Raw genomic sequence first — 15,513 nt, 5'->3', positions numbered from 1 at the left:
TAATCAACAGGTGGGGACCAACGTGGTTGAATATTCACAAAATGAGATGACTGGAGCATTGCTGCATATTCTGTGCCTCAAGGATGAGACGAGGGGGACATGTCAGACCTTTGCCATTGTTCCAGGCCACGCCATCGAGACCGAGTCTTTGCTGAAGGCTGTTCATCTTTGTTTCAAAGCTTTTTTTGTTTTTGATGTTAAATACACTCCCGCCTGGGAGTTTCTCCAGCATGCCATATATCAAATTAATGGAAAGAGTCCTCCTCTGTACAATTTGAGGACAACAGTTGTTTCAGGCCCACATGATATTTAGTCGCATTTTAAATGTTTGTTGCTGTTCTTAATAAATTAACACATCTTAATAAATGAATTCGTAATCGTATAAGTTCAAATGAGTTGCTTAATGACTTTTAAAGGTGCATTGTGAAATATTTACGAGGATCTGTTGACAGAAATGTAATATCATATAGGCATACATAACTATGTTTTTAGTGGTGTATAAAGACCTTACTTAATGAACGTTATGTTTTTATTACCTTAGAAGTATACATTGTATAATTGTAATAATTGTATACAAAAAATTATTAAAGATATGTATTAAAAATGTAAAAAATTATAAATTAAACGAGATTTAAATCAAATTTACAGTGGTCTCTCTGGTTTATTGTATTACAGAGACAATAATTATTTTATATTCGTAATATAACAAATATTTGTTACTAATTCTATTAAGGCAATGAGACACGAAATAACCCAGCATATAAGTAGGACTTAACCCAGCAAGAGGGTTAATTCCACCCACTGGTTGGGTCAAATGAATGACCCAGAAATATGGGTTAAATGGTAAAACCCAGCACTTGGGTCAAACCAACCCAGCGTGTGTTCTGTCCAATAGTGACCCAGCCGTGTGGTTAAGGTTGGGTTATTTTTTAACCCAGCAGTTTTTAGAGTGTAAATTCTGATTTTAGACCTATATAGGACCTGATTTTAATTTTTGACAGGAATGAAAATGAGGCTGCAGCCTATAGTGTGTTCATTGTAGCTATATATATGGTTGTTTAACAACATAGCCTACCAATTGTTCAGCTGAGGAACTTTCAGTTGACAAAAACTCTGAAAAAACCTTTAACCTCAAACTCTTTAAAGCAGGATGGATTCTGATTGGCTGTCAATGTTTTTATCCTTCATTAGCTTAAAAAAAAGTGATTCCAAGAATATCGTTCCTCTGTGCCATTATCGTTATAGCTGTGTGCTATTCTTTTAAATTTAATAAAAAATATTGTGTAAAAGCCCAAATGAAACTGCACGACACCTGGCTGTTCTCCCTGGTCAATAAGCAACATGTTCCTCATATATCAGAACGTCCGATCATGGCTGGTCCTGTGATGGATTGGCCACCTGTCCAGGGCGTCTCCCGCCTTTGGCTTGAAATATGCTGGGATAGGCTCCAACACTCCCCGGTGACCCTAAACAGAATAAGCGGGTATAGAAGATGGATGGATGTTGGATGGACAGTACTATGATCAAAGCGTGCAGCCTCATCTCACTGACGTATTTAGAGGGACTGCACAGTGCACAACATGAGCGAGACACTTACCAAGGCCACCCTCTGAATAACTTCAACAATTCATGGACTGCTGTCAAGTCTATGTAGTATGACCATTCAAAATAAAGGAAACTCTTTCAGTTCTTGAAAGAATGAAGGAAATGGAAAATTACATCCTAATTCATGAGAACATCAAGGATCAGTAATTGCATAATAATATGTTCCTTGAAACGCTTTTCCATCTTGCTAAATGTTTGTGTTCCCCTAAGAAACTTTACGTTAGATCACAAAATCACTGAAATATATTTTTCCTCTTCATATTTTTCCATCACAAAGGTTTTGTGAGAGAACACAAAACAACTGAAATATAATTTATCCTCCTAACTACTTTTTCCCCATTACCCTGACCACTTAGAGTCTCTGTAATTATCCTATAACAGCACCACATAATGCATGAACACAAAAACTCTTAACAAGTCAGAAACATTTTCCCATATGCAATGTTTTTTCAGACAACTCTTGTTAGTTGTTATTTATATCAGCCCAGATTTCTATAGATTCTGTTTCCAAAGTGTCTGCGTATACATCAGCACAGTTGGTAGCACTTTATTTCACAGTCTTGTTCCCCATGTACATACTATGCACTTATTATATTTATTGCATTAACTGGGTATTAGGTCCTAACCCTGATCCTACCCCTAAAACTAACCTTAACCCATTTATATTAACCAGTATTCTTAGGTAAGTACACTGTAAGTACATAAGTGCTTAGTGCACGTACTGTAAAATAAAGTCTAACCGCACAGTTTCACACCCTCATTAACAGGTTATTGAAGGTTAAAGGCCTCGTTTGGCCTTAGTGGGAAAATGTGGGAAAATGGCTAAAGATGACTATCAGACCATATTACTGTTTTCCATATCTCGGGGCTCCATTGCACACTGCTCTGTTTCCATATAGCTCAAGGGTTTTTGCTTGCCATTATGCATTTAGTTCAAGTACTTTCCAGACCTGCCATAAATACCAGCTTTTCAAATATCACGATGGAGTTTTTGTTGAGACTGAGAGGGTTTAGTCAATTCTTTTCAGTTTTTTAAGGATTTCATACATGGCATTCATTCAGCATTGTTAAGAATGTTCCCTTTGACTTATTTCATAATTTAGCTGTTTTTATAATCAGTGCCCAACCAACTCTTTGACTCATTTTGCACTAGTCTAACCTCTTTTAAAACCGATATTACAAAGCTGCATCTGTAACCTTTATTCAATATAGCAAAGTTCTGTGTATATTGTTCATCTTTTTTTCAATGAGGAGTGGACTGAATGAAAAGAGAAATGAATAAACAAACAATAATAGCAAAAGAGACATAAATATTTCTTTCTTGAAAGGTTAGTTGTGTACTTTCTCCTGGAATCTCTCGGCTGTGGAGGTTTGGAGCATCTGTTTCTGTCTAAAGATCTGCTGATGGAAAAACCCCTGGCAGGGAGAATCTTTTACAAACAAGCAAACACAAAAGTGAATGTGCAAACATATTCTGTCAAATGTACACACATAGTTAAAACAGAGGAGAGAAACAAAAGCTTTAATGCTGAACTCTGAAATAGATTTTGATATTCACATTGTGTGGCAGAGATACAGCTTTTTGCACAATCCTTCTGGCTCTGATTTTTGTCAGAACTTGTCTAAATGGAGGTCAGGTGGTGTTAAGAGGTTAAAGTAATTCTAGTCTGCCCTTTGAGCCCATAAATCAAACCTGCTCTTTAACCTCTGATTCTCTGTCAGCTATTTTGAACTGAGCTTCATGGTCTCTAGACCTCAGGGCCAGGTCTGAATTTAGCAATTAACAACTAGGACATGGTATGATACACTAAGCACTGAGAGACAACTGAGACTCATGACAGAATCACTTAAAGAGCACATAAATACATAGATTTTTAAATCACTTTAAGACACTTTTTTCATTCCTACAAAAAAGGGCATAAAAACTCCTTGAAACATAAAATATGTTCCCCTATTATTTTCGACCTTTTCAACAAATGGTCGGTGAAATGCTCTAACATTATCATGCAACAGCAGACATAGATTAATATTAGATAAATTATAAAAGATTGATAACTTTAATAGGGAACCACGTTGTTTATCTGGAAAAACAATAAAAACACTGATCATAAAACAAATGCTCAGTGAAGGCCAGTAACTTAAACTTAACTTAAACTTAACTTAAACTTAACTTAAACTTAACTTAAACTTAACTTAAACTTAAACTTAACTTAAACTTAACTTAAACTTAACTTAAACTTAACTTAACTTAACTTAAACTTAACTTAAACTCAAACCAAACCAAACTTAAACTTAAACTTAAACTTAAACCCAAACCAAACCAAACCAAACCAACCTAAACTTAAACTCAAACCAAACCAACTTAAACTTAAACCCAAACCAAACCAAACCAAACCAAACCAAACCAAACCAAACTAAACTTAAACTCAAACTAAACCAACTTAAACTTAAACCCAAACCCAAACCCAAACCCAAACCCAAACCAAACCAAACCAAACCAAACCAAACCAAACCAAACCCAACCCTAAACTTTCATTATACATGAGGCTTGTTGTTTTTGCAACCATTTAACCAAAATTAGGCAAATAAAATAAAACAATTAAAATAAAAATCAAACCAAATGGGTAGCACAACTGTAAATAATATTATCTTTTTGCCCATTCAAAATATTTTATATAATTTTTGAGCATCAATGATTAAGTCAAGTCACATTTATTTATACAGTGTTTTATACAATACAGATTATTTCAAAGCAGCTTTACATTTATAAACAGGAAAATAACAGTGCCGTTGTAAAATTCACCAATTATGAATTAAGTTTCAGCTGTAAAGCAGCTCTACAGAAGACAATAGTGTCAGTATTCAGCCCAATTTAGTTCAGCGTTGTTTCAATTCAGTTCAATAACAGTAGCACCTCAATGCAGAACACGAGATCCGGGGGGCGGAGTTGGATCCAGATATAAGGGGTGGAGATTGGTAGGTTTAGGGGTGGGTTTAGGGATTAAGGGGTGGAGATGGGTAGGTTTAGGGGTTTAGGGATCAGGGGGTGGAGACGGGTAGGTTTAGGTATATGTAAGGTGGGAGGAGTTGGATTTTATCCGACTCCTCCCCGTGGATTTCATGTTCCGCAGTGAGGACCATCTCTCAATAACTGTCAATCTCGCAAAGCTCATCAATTATGAAACGAGTTCAATTTAGCTAAGCAGAAGGCAATCGTGTCATAATTAACACCAAAGTGCACTATTTTACTGTATTTGTGGAGAGTAAACTCTTAAAACACATCTGACTTTAATGGAAGGGTTGTGCAGTTGTTATCGGAGGATAAAGTGATGTATGGCCATTAGTAACTGGGACAATCGAAGGTGGGGGAAGAGTTGTTTTCTAAGATAGATCAACCCAAACATTTCGACCAACAACAGATGTGTGGAGTGATGGATGGATTCTGAAGCCATGACCTTTCTGTGGAAAAAAGACAAGCGTTGATTAAGTGACAAGTGTTCATGCTGACCTGGACGGTGAATTCTTTCCACTTGTTGTCTCTGTTGTCTTTCTATTGGTTCTTTTAAGCTCCTTGTGCAAACAGAGGGATATTTAGAACAATCTGATGACAAGAATTAGCAAGTGTGCTCCGCCTGGGTATAGTACATCACGTCCTGAGTGGAGCTTTCTGTCAGACATGCAGAGTCTCCTCAGACATATTCCAGAACCTCAGCGTCTTTCTGACAATAAGCATTTTTTAAATGTGTTGTAACCTTCAGTGATTCTTCACTCCATGATGCAATAATTTTTTCCATAAAGAGGAGAAGGATCAGTACATCTGCCGAAAAGTGGACCCAGATTTCCAATGCACCTTGAAGAAAAATGGAATCATGCAATCATGTTTAGACAGCTAAATGTAGAAACAGATAATCATTTATTGTGTATGACTTAATATTCCAATATTTTAACAATGTAATATATATATATATATATATATATATATATATATATATATTTTTTTTTTTTAAGTACTATTCCAGGAAGAATGCCAATCTGTAAACATTAAAATACTGTTTCAACAGGACCACAATACATGTTTTAGCATGATTTTACACTGTAAAAAATAGTTTTTCGAAGTTCAGTTTTACAAGAAATTTCAGTCTATCTACTTCAAACGTTACTTACTGTTTCTATGCAATTAATTGTAAAATTTACTAGAAATTTCGGAGTGATTTTTTCGAGTTTTATGTGAAAAATTGTGTACTAACCATTAAAACTTTGTCATATAACATCACAAAAAAAATCTGTAAAATTCAAATAAAATCTGTAAAAATTATTTAAATATATAATGCATTTATGCTTCACATTTCTGCTTTTAAGCCCTTCAAAACATGCCCCGTTTGCTTCCACTGTGTCCCCTCTGTAACCTTAGTTTCTGATTTTTTTTTATATGAAGAAAACGAGGCATGTATCAGAATTATGCCACAAACACTGTCGATTTCAGTTTAATAGCTTCAATAACAGTTAACTGAAGCTGTTCGGTTAATACCTGATGTTTCTCAAACTCCAAGACCTTTTCAGATGGCAATTAAGAGTAATGATGGTTGTTTCTCTGTACCTATTTGTTCCTTTATGCATGGGCCAACTGATCTATCAGTCTGAAATGCGTTGCCTCATGGATTTGGCTCTGCAGATCTGTGTTCATTTCAGCTGGCGCTGAGTTCCTCTACCATTGTTCTTGAAAGTTCTATATTCAAACACTGGATTGTAAAGCTGGCATTCGGTAAGAATCTACCACCAGAAATGATGAAGGGCATGATATTGCAAAGTCTAGCGGGCTTCTTGTTACCTAACCCTTAAAAAACATGAAATGAAAGCCCAAATGCTCTTTAAACTCATGAGTCAATTTAAACACAAGAGTTTTATGGTTGTCGTAGACTTGTTATGCTGAAAAATTCTTCATGTGTGATACCATCTGAAAAATCGGAAGATACTGGTGTTTTCCTTAATTATATAAGCATTTTTGAGAGCCAAAGCAGTTTCATGTTAACCATCAGATCACTGAAAACCAGATGTTACACATAAAATCACATTGACCTCTCATGAAAGCCTCTTTTGAACAATGTTGGACGAAGCCTCAAAGTAAAACAATTCAAATTTCCATCTAATTAGCTGGAAAGTTTACCCACAGATCCATCTTCCTCAAAGTAGTGCTTGAACGTGAGTGGATGGAAGTTTGATCCTTTAGGCAGGTGTTTCTCTTTTACATCTCACCACGTTCACTTCTCTTTGGCAGGGTAAATGTCTTGAACATGTGTATGTTTTATGATGGAGGTCTCTGATGACATGTGAGTGAGAGATAGAAGCTAAGCTGATTATCTTGCTTGCAAGGCTGTGCTGCTCAAGAGATTGTTCAATGTTTATGAACTGAGCTTTTTTTTACTGTTCAGTAATTGTACATTTCTTTCAAGGTGGCAAACTCTAAAGCAGGTCTGACTTACAAGAAATGAACATTTCTGTTGCGCACGCACCCACACACACAAAAAAAGCTCATAAATATTTAAACATTGACTCACAGACTTTAAATAACACAGCATTGTGTATTAGAAAGGCCTATAGTCTTCACTAAAACCATCTTCATTGTTTTTCCTATTGAAAGTGATGCGATTATAACATCATATCTCGGCCTGCCAGAAAACCTGAGCAACTGCTATATCAAGAAAACCCTGATATATTAAAGCATCAGTAGAACACAATTTTATACATTTTATTTTTTCTATAATTTTATGTCTTGTGTTTTTTCTTTTACTTCCTGTGTTGATAGTGAGCACTTTGAATCAGAATGCAATAATAGAAATGGAAACTGTTCACATAAAGGGTGTAAATACAATGTGATTATTTGTTATTTCCGGTTAGGTGCCAAGTGGAAGAAGTAGTTTTATGATAAGGCATAAAGAGAGAAACCTGAGGCCCTATACAGCAAAACAGGCACCTAAGATAACAACCCAAACAAGCACTCATTCTCTCAGGTCAATGTTTATGAGCAAACTGCAATAATGGATGTGAATGTGCAGAGTCAAGCAAAGATACAGAAAACCTCTGTTCTTGTCAACCTAAACTACTAATCTAAATTCAGCTAGAGCACTGATATGATGAAAGTTTGATTAGGAGGAGAAAGTAAGAAGGACCCTTTATATTAGATGAAAAACTTAAACGTAAAAACTTAAATTAAAATTAGACGTGTTATGGCAAATAAGTCGAAGTACTAAAAGGACTAAAACTGAAATAAACGTTTAACAAAGTTATATAGAACCAATAAATAAAAAAAAATGTAGAAGCACATTACAAATTTACTGAAACAAACTAAATAATTAATTTGTTCACTCCTCTATAAACAAGTTTGGTATTGTTTTGGGTTGCAATTCGGGGTCCTGAAACAAAACCAGTTGGGAACCACTGTGCTAGAAGAACAAGTGCTTTACCTTTAATATATTAATGGCTACAGAATGACAGCAGTGCTGCCCTACTGACTGAGAACATTTACAATGAAGCATGATACCCGCATAATCTCTCACTGATGGTTCCTTTGGTCTTGGAACCCATGAGGAACCATAACGTGTAGTTAAGCAACCACATTATATAAGAGAAATGTACTGAATTCCAGAATGAGTAACAATGATTCCTGGAGCTGTTTGGAAAGGAACAATTTATTCAATAGCAATCCCTGGTCTACCACGCAATTGAGCTTTCAGAAATAATAATGGTACATTTTATTTAACGCAAAGAAAACATGGTCCTGTTCCTAACCCAAACCTTCCATTAGAAGCACCATATTGGTAATTGTGGTCGGGCAAACGCGCCTTGTTCATCTATCAACAATAAAAATAGAGAATATGTCGAAAAGAAACACGCCACGGCAAGGCTCAAAGATTCACTGGATCATGTGGAAAAACATTTATTCTGTGCAGAACAGACAATAACATCAAGCTGAGGGTCAAAAGATTCATTTTCTGCCTCCTCTGTTATGATTACAGAGCAGAAATGTTCCCATGTATACGCAACAGTCCTTAATGAAAAGCTATTTTCAGAAATAGCATATTAAAGTCTGAGAGGAACATTTATCCTGCATATCAGTGTAGAAGCAAAAATACGAGTGGAAAAATCACTGTGTCAATCATCAAGAGAAGAGAAGCAATATGCATTTCTGTTTAAATAAATGCATGCGCAACTATCTTTGATCATGGACAATTTTTTTTCCTGGCAAAGAGAGTGAAATTGAAGTTAGTAAGTACAAGAAAAAGAAATTAAGAGCAGGCAGAGGTCGTGTTACTGACAAAAGGCTGTTGGTTTTTGACTTTTTCGACACAATCAATCTATTATGGAAAACACTAAAACGTTTAATTTATATGGTGTGTTAGGAGACCACAAGAAAGACAGAAAAAAAAAAGAGCAGTGCTTAAGAGAAAACAGGAAAAAGGGTCACAACGATCTTGGAAAAAGAGAGGGTGGTGTTAGAAAATGAGCAGCAGACAGATAGGTTGGTAAAAGAGGGAGGGCTGAGCTTGATGAATAGATGTTGGTATTTTCCTTCTTTCTTTCCAGAAGCTGAAGAAACTCTACTCTTGACTGCAAGCCTGTCTACTTTACGAGCCATGGTAGAAGGAAGCAAACTCTGGCACTCTGAATTTAAGAGGCAAAAAGTAGGCCACACCAAAACATGCCAAAAAGACTAGCATTAAAGGGTTTTTCCAATGAGCAGGCAGAATTTGAGGACAAAACGTTTGACATTTCAGCTGCACCTGAACCCTCATGGAAGCCACAACCCGAGCATCTTCTAAAGTGATCAAATGTGTCTCTCACAGTGAACGGATGATGAATGACATCAGGCTTTGGCAGATCACAGGGCTTTAACAAAGTAAAGTCAGTGCCTGAGGACTTCTGGATCAATCTTACACTCAGTTCAATGACTCAGAACCTACTCGTCTTAAGTTACTAATAGCAAATTTCACGTTTCATTAGAAGTGAATTTAATTTGCGCTGAATGCAAGAAATGTCACCGAGAGAAATCAGACTCGAAACGGGTTGAGAGTGGGTGTATGAAACTCAATTTGTGTTCACCATCCTCATGGGTCGTGTTTTCGGGCTCTAACTTACTGCACCAAACACACGGACTCAAAGGGAGCCCTCTGGATCAAAAAGCTCAGTCTGGCCAATAACAAAAGGAAAACTGTCAACTGCTAATGCAATATCGCCAAACAGCAAATGCATAAACCTGCAGGAAAACAATAAAATCATTTTACTGGAAGAGACTCTAAAGCCATCACAAGCTTTCTCTGTATTTTCACTTTAAAGGAAATAAAAGAACCGATGAAATGCTTTTCAAAGGACAGTCTCGACTTGGTCAGAACCTGTCAGAACAATTTGATTAAGATATGAAACAAAAAAGAAACTTGGCCACTATACCTCAAAAGTGCTTGTGCTTTGGGCACCTTGTGAATTGCTGTCTCTTAAATTTTCCCTCATGATATAAACGAATGCTGAAATTAGTAATAAAGCACTAATAAAGAATAATTTGATTTCAAAAGCCACATGAGGGCCACTTCTTAAAATCATCTGCCAGTGGGAAAGACAAAACAACTGACAGAAACAATCACCACTACAGTCACGTCACTTTCAGTTTGTGGAAGAATAGTTATGAATAACCATTCAAGTCTGGTTATCTAGCCATTCTTTCAAAGCCCTCCATATATTTTAAACCTGCTTGTATTTGGCACCCTCTGCTGTTGCTTCAAGAAAACACTTCATGCACACTTACACTCTGCTAAATGAAAGGTCTAACAATGTGAAAGCATCTGTTGTGTTTATCAAAAAGATATTTTAACAAATCCCAGTCTCACTGCACTGAATGACATGCTCAACTTTAAAATAATTCAGTTTGATATGATTTATATTAGTGATATAACTTGCATTCATTCTATTTAAATATGTTTTATATTATAAATATTTTATTAATGTTATTTAGGGTAAAAATTCATAAAAACAAAACAAGAAAACACATCAAAGATTACTTCAGTTCAAATGATCTTTTAATTTGCATGTACTGACAACATAAATGTACATATTCTCGATTTCGACTCAACAAAAATGCAAGCTACGAGTTACAATGCACAATTCTGTGTGTAAAATGAGCTTGTCAAGAACCATAAAGCCTCTCTAGAGTCTCAGTTAATTCAGTTTGATGGTTGTAATGTGGTCTGGATATTTGTGCGCTTCACAGGTATAAATGGACATTGTGTTGTTTTTTTGCAATTTATTTCTTTGCAGCTTGGAAACGGTCGCTGACATTCTCCCAGCTCACAACATTCCAGATGGCCTTAACGTAGTCCGGTCTAACGTTCTTGTACTGAAGATAGTATGCATGCTCCCAGACATCTATCCCAAGTAGTGGGACGAGACCTCAAATTTAAGAAGAAAACAGGGAATATTAAAGTTCAAAAACTTTTATAGTTTTAGACAACTCTAAAAACAGCTGATTTTGTTCTCTATGGAGTATACCAGAATATTGATTTCCCTTTAATGTACACTATGTAACTTTTTTTGTTCAAAATCAACAATTTAATCAATGAGTCAAAACATCAATCTTTCTTCCAAAACATGTTATTAAGAAAGGTTGACATGGAGAAGCTTAATCTCGAGAACAGAGGGATTTGAAATGTTGTAAAAGCGATGCGGAGATGGCGTTTTCATTACCCAACAGGTGAGTACGTTTTTTTTTTTTAACAGATAAATTGCCAGATGTAGCTCTCTAAGGCCCCGATCACACCTAACATGTTTTTTGCAGTGAGAGGTGCCTTTTTTCAATTGTTTTCCTATGGCAGTGAGCGCTCTGCGCGCTGTTTATGCGCCCCAGGCAGAAAAACAAGCACCAGGCTTGTCTGAGCAGAAAAAGCGCCCGACGTCATCTTGGTTTTTTCCACTGTCCAATCGCATGAATGGAGAGGCGGGCCTTCCGTTTTAGTGATGAAAGCTACAGTTGCTTGAACGCCCGGAAAGTGCGATGATGGAGGATAAACTTGTGGTACTCTCGCAGGTTTACCAGGAAATTTACGACTTCACAAACCGTAACTACCACAATGTTAATAGAAAGTAAATTAAGTTAATAAAAGGCTGATTTGATGTTTACTTGACTGACGGGACAGCTGTTTCGATGGTTGCCTAGCAACATAAAAAAAAGCAGCGCACTGGTCGTTCTGTGTGATGAGGCAGTGTTGTGCATCTCGCGTTTTCGAACCTGAAAAACACGTTTGGTGTGATCGGGGCCAAACAGAGTTCATTTTAAAGCATTATCTATTGCGAAGGGTCATTCATCTGCAGTCACGCAGAGCCGAAGCACAATCAAAACAATGTTCTTCTGCAAAATACATAGTTTCTTTTTTTTTTTACCACTAGAGGGCCAAAAATTACATAGTGTACCTTTAAAGGATTAGTTCACTTTCAAATTTTTTTTTTGCTGATAATTTACTCACCCCAATGTCATCCAAGATATCCATGTCTTTCTTTCTTCAGTCGAAAGGAAATTAAGGTTTTTGAGGAAAACATTCCAGGATTTTTCTACACAGAATGGACTTAAATTGCAACCAACCAATGTTCAAAGAAGGTTCAAATGTCCGTCTCAATGCAGCTTCAAAATCTCTACACGATCCCAGTCGAGAAATAAGAGTCTTATCTAGCGAAACGATCGGCCATTTTCTAAAAAAATAAAAAATAAAAAAATATTCCTTTTTACCTTCCCTACCTTTTTGAACGGGAGTACACAGACAAATAACTTAAATAGATGACGTGACGCGTGAGCTTTCCAACGTGATGACACAATGCGTGGCACATCTCAGAGATGGTACACGACGAGCATTTGTGGTTAAAAAGTATATAAATATTTTTTCTTTTTTAGAAAATGGCCAATCGTTTCGCTAGATAAGACCCTTATTTCTCGACTGGGATCGTGTAGAGATTTTGAAGCTGCATTGAGACGGACATTTGAACCTTCTTTGAACATTGGTTGGTTGCAATTGAAGTCCATTTTGTGTAGAAAAATCCTGGAATGTTTTCCTCAAAAACCTTAATTTATTTTCGACTGAAGAAAGAAAGACATTGATATCTTGGATGACATTGGGGTGAGTAAATTATCAGCAACATTTTTTTTTTAAGTGAACTAATCCTTTAAATAACATATACAACTGTTATATATAGGGATATCCACCACATTTTTAATATAGGAGCAGTCGCAGCCATTTATAAATTGAATGTGTCTGGCTTCCTGTGTCACATGCTTCCAGTTATTCTTAGCTGTACAAAACAGTTTGAGCTGCTTTATACTGCAAAATGGAATTTCTTACCATATTATTTTAATGTGTTGTTGTTGTAACTATAAATACTCTGATTTGTAGAGCAAATAGTTTTACCATTTACTGCACTTTGATATTCTTCTAGTTATTTACCTATAGCAGCTAATGAATCGGAAGCGTCACATTCACAGAAACAACTTACTTCCGCGTTGAAAAATAAGGTGGATATGGTCGACTGAATAAATTTGGAGCATTTTTTGTGTATACACTGAGGGTCTTGTTAAGAATGTATGGAACAAATAGTGTCAACTCTAGCGATTCATACCTTACCAAAATAGATCTATCCTCTACCATTATTTACCTGTAGTGCCCTGCAAAGGGTCTTGGTTAGGACAAGCAGCAATTCTCAGTCTTCCACTGTCTTTATGAAAGCCCAGCCAGCCCCAGCCTGAGCCCTGAACGGCCACTGTGGCAGCTGACATCATCTCCTTCATCTTCTGAAATGAACCAAAATCACGCTTAATGGCCTCCAACAGCTCACCTGTAATACGAAAGAAACAAAGGCTTTTCATATACAACTTCATAAATGAAAGAAATAGCAGTATGAATATAAGTTCATCATGTTTGACATCCATTCACGTGTACACATGCACATTAAGACAGTTGTCCGGGGTAAGCTGATTGAAATCTCTCACCCTGGGGTTCTCCTCCACCGTTCGGGGACAGATTTGTCCAGAATATGGTATGATTAATATGACCACCACCGTTAAATTTCAATGCAGGCTGAAGGGAGACTTGGGCCGTCACATCACCTGTAACAGCAAGAGCAAACCTGAAGACTTGTTATATGAAATGAAGACAATTCGAAGTCATTAGAACGTAGTAAATGTAAACATTTTTACTGAATTTTTCCACTGAACCATTTATGAAAACTATTTTGGCCTACTTGTAAGTGAACCTCAAGTTGTCTGAGGAAATGAGGTGTATAAAGCAGTGTAATTTTAGTATTATTGGTATACTATTAATTAAGATTTTGAATTAGCTTTGGTTTTTATATTTACATTTTACATTTTTAGGTGAAGTTTTTAGATATTTAATGGTAAGTTTTCCATCTAATATTTGATTTTATTTCAGCTTTATTTCAATAAAGCGATTTTTAATAGTTTTAGTTAACAATAATAATATTTTAATTCTGGAATTTTATTTAGGAAGGGTTTTTTTTCTGATCATCTTTGAGTGACATTTCTTACAATGGCCAGCAACTGAAGAACCAATATCGGGCCCATTTATGATAAAAAGCAAAAGCATTTGTACTTACCCTTGGCCAGTGCCTCTTGATATTTCTCCTCAGTGACATTGAGGTTGTTGACATATGTTGCATGGTGCTTGCTGTGGTGCAGCTGCATGATCTCAGCACAGATGTGAGGCTCAAGTGCACCATAGTCATACGGGAGGTCAGGGAGTGTGTGCTTCTGTCTAGAGGACACAGCACCCAAAATAGGGTTCAAGGTGGCAGCGCACCTAGAATGAATTGTAATAAAGAAAGATTATTAAATATTTGTCTATATGAGGGCCAAGTATTGCAACAACTTGGCAGGGTAAGTCAAAAATTTTAGATTACTGGGATGAATTGAGTTCACACTGGGTTGTTGCTACATAGCAGCAGTCAGGTGACAGAGCAGAGGTTTTTGAAATAGGGTACATTACAAAATGCGTTTTTAGAGAGCTCAAATTTTAGTATTTCCCTCACAGGATACAAATGAGTCCTTACAAAAAATATATATTTAATAGAAACCATCAAATGTGGGTGTCCTAGCATCAAATAATTTATATATATATATATATATATATATATATATATATATATATATATATATATATATATATATATATATATATATATATATTAGTTTGGCAAAGTACTCTGAAGTACTATTTATATATATATAACTGTGGTTTTATATGATATATTTCCACCAAAGCTACAGTGAAGCTGAGCTGATTGAGTGCCTTCTGATAAAGTTCATTAACTTACGACTGACAAATCAGTTTTGAATGGTTAGTTCAAATACAATCTAGCTCTACACATAATTAATGGATTAGATATTTATAACAAGCTAAGCTGTTGTTGGGCAGCCGATAATACACGTACTCAACTCTAAATCAACAAATATCAGGCTATGAAAATGATCTACCATATCGCTGATTAAAAAAGCACTTGTAATGTCAGTTACGCAAACTAGTATGATGCTATTAGCTTGGTCGCTCTACCAAACACATAAAAGTGCGGAGTTTATTGATACCGCTGATTTAATAAACCACACCGTTTATTTAGTTAGCTGCACATACAATACGAGAGCTGATTCAGACTTTAGCTTTACCTGCGGGCATATCCGACTCTGCACAGCATAATCTAGTCCGTCATATAACGACACATGCACTAATAACGACAGCGAACAACCCTAAACTCGCTCCATTACAACCTGCCCTTGAAATTCAACTTCAACTTGGACTGGAGCGTACCATTATGTCAAAATAGGGGTCAGCCGTAAAAGTATTGATTTTTTCTTTGGTTATGGACTGAAAC

General features: G+C 36.2%; 1 protein-coding gene across 1 annotated transcript; it reads right to left on the bottom strand.

Annotated features, from left to right (window-relative positions):
* Nucleotides 1–10,637: 10,637 nt before the first annotated feature.
* sod2 (superoxide dismutase 2, mitochondrial) lies at nt 10,638–15,444 on the bottom strand. Its single transcript, XM_081378294.1, has 5 exons — nt 15,308–15,444; nt 14,245–14,447; nt 13,622–13,738; nt 13,288–13,467; nt 10,638–11,040 (listed from the first exon to the last, which is right to left on the bottom strand). Exons 1-5 carry the CDS (start codon nt 15,334–15,336, stop codon nt 10,895–10,897), a joined length of 675 nt encoding a protein of 224 aa, XP_081234420.1. The 5' UTR covers nt 15,337–15,444; the 3' UTR covers nt 10,638–10,894.
* Between the last annotated feature and the right edge of the window lie 69 nt (nt 15,445–15,513).

The sequence above is a fragment of the Scardinius erythrophthalmus genome (genome assembly GCF_964197995.2).
Source record: "Scardinius erythrophthalmus genome assembly, chromosome: 11".
Lineage (NCBI taxonomy): Eukaryota > Metazoa > Chordata > Actinopteri > Cypriniformes > Leuciscidae > Scardinius > Scardinius erythrophthalmus.
This window is presented reverse-complemented; position numbering and strand designations above follow the sequence as displayed.

Bases quoted from the DNA above. Each gene is read 5' to 3' on its own strand.
- sod2 (XM_081378294.1), bottom strand. From the start codon at position 15,336: ATGCTGTGCAGAGTCGGATATGCCCGCAG. The intron at 14,448-15,307 runs GTAAAGCTAAAG...AATTCATTCTAG, and splicing joins AGAGTCGGATATGCCCGCAG to GTGCGCTGCCACCTTGAACC. The intron at 13,739-14,244 runs GTAAGTACAAAT...TTGCTGTTACAG, and splicing joins TCAAGAGGCACTGGCCAAGG to GTGATGTGACGGCCCAAGTC.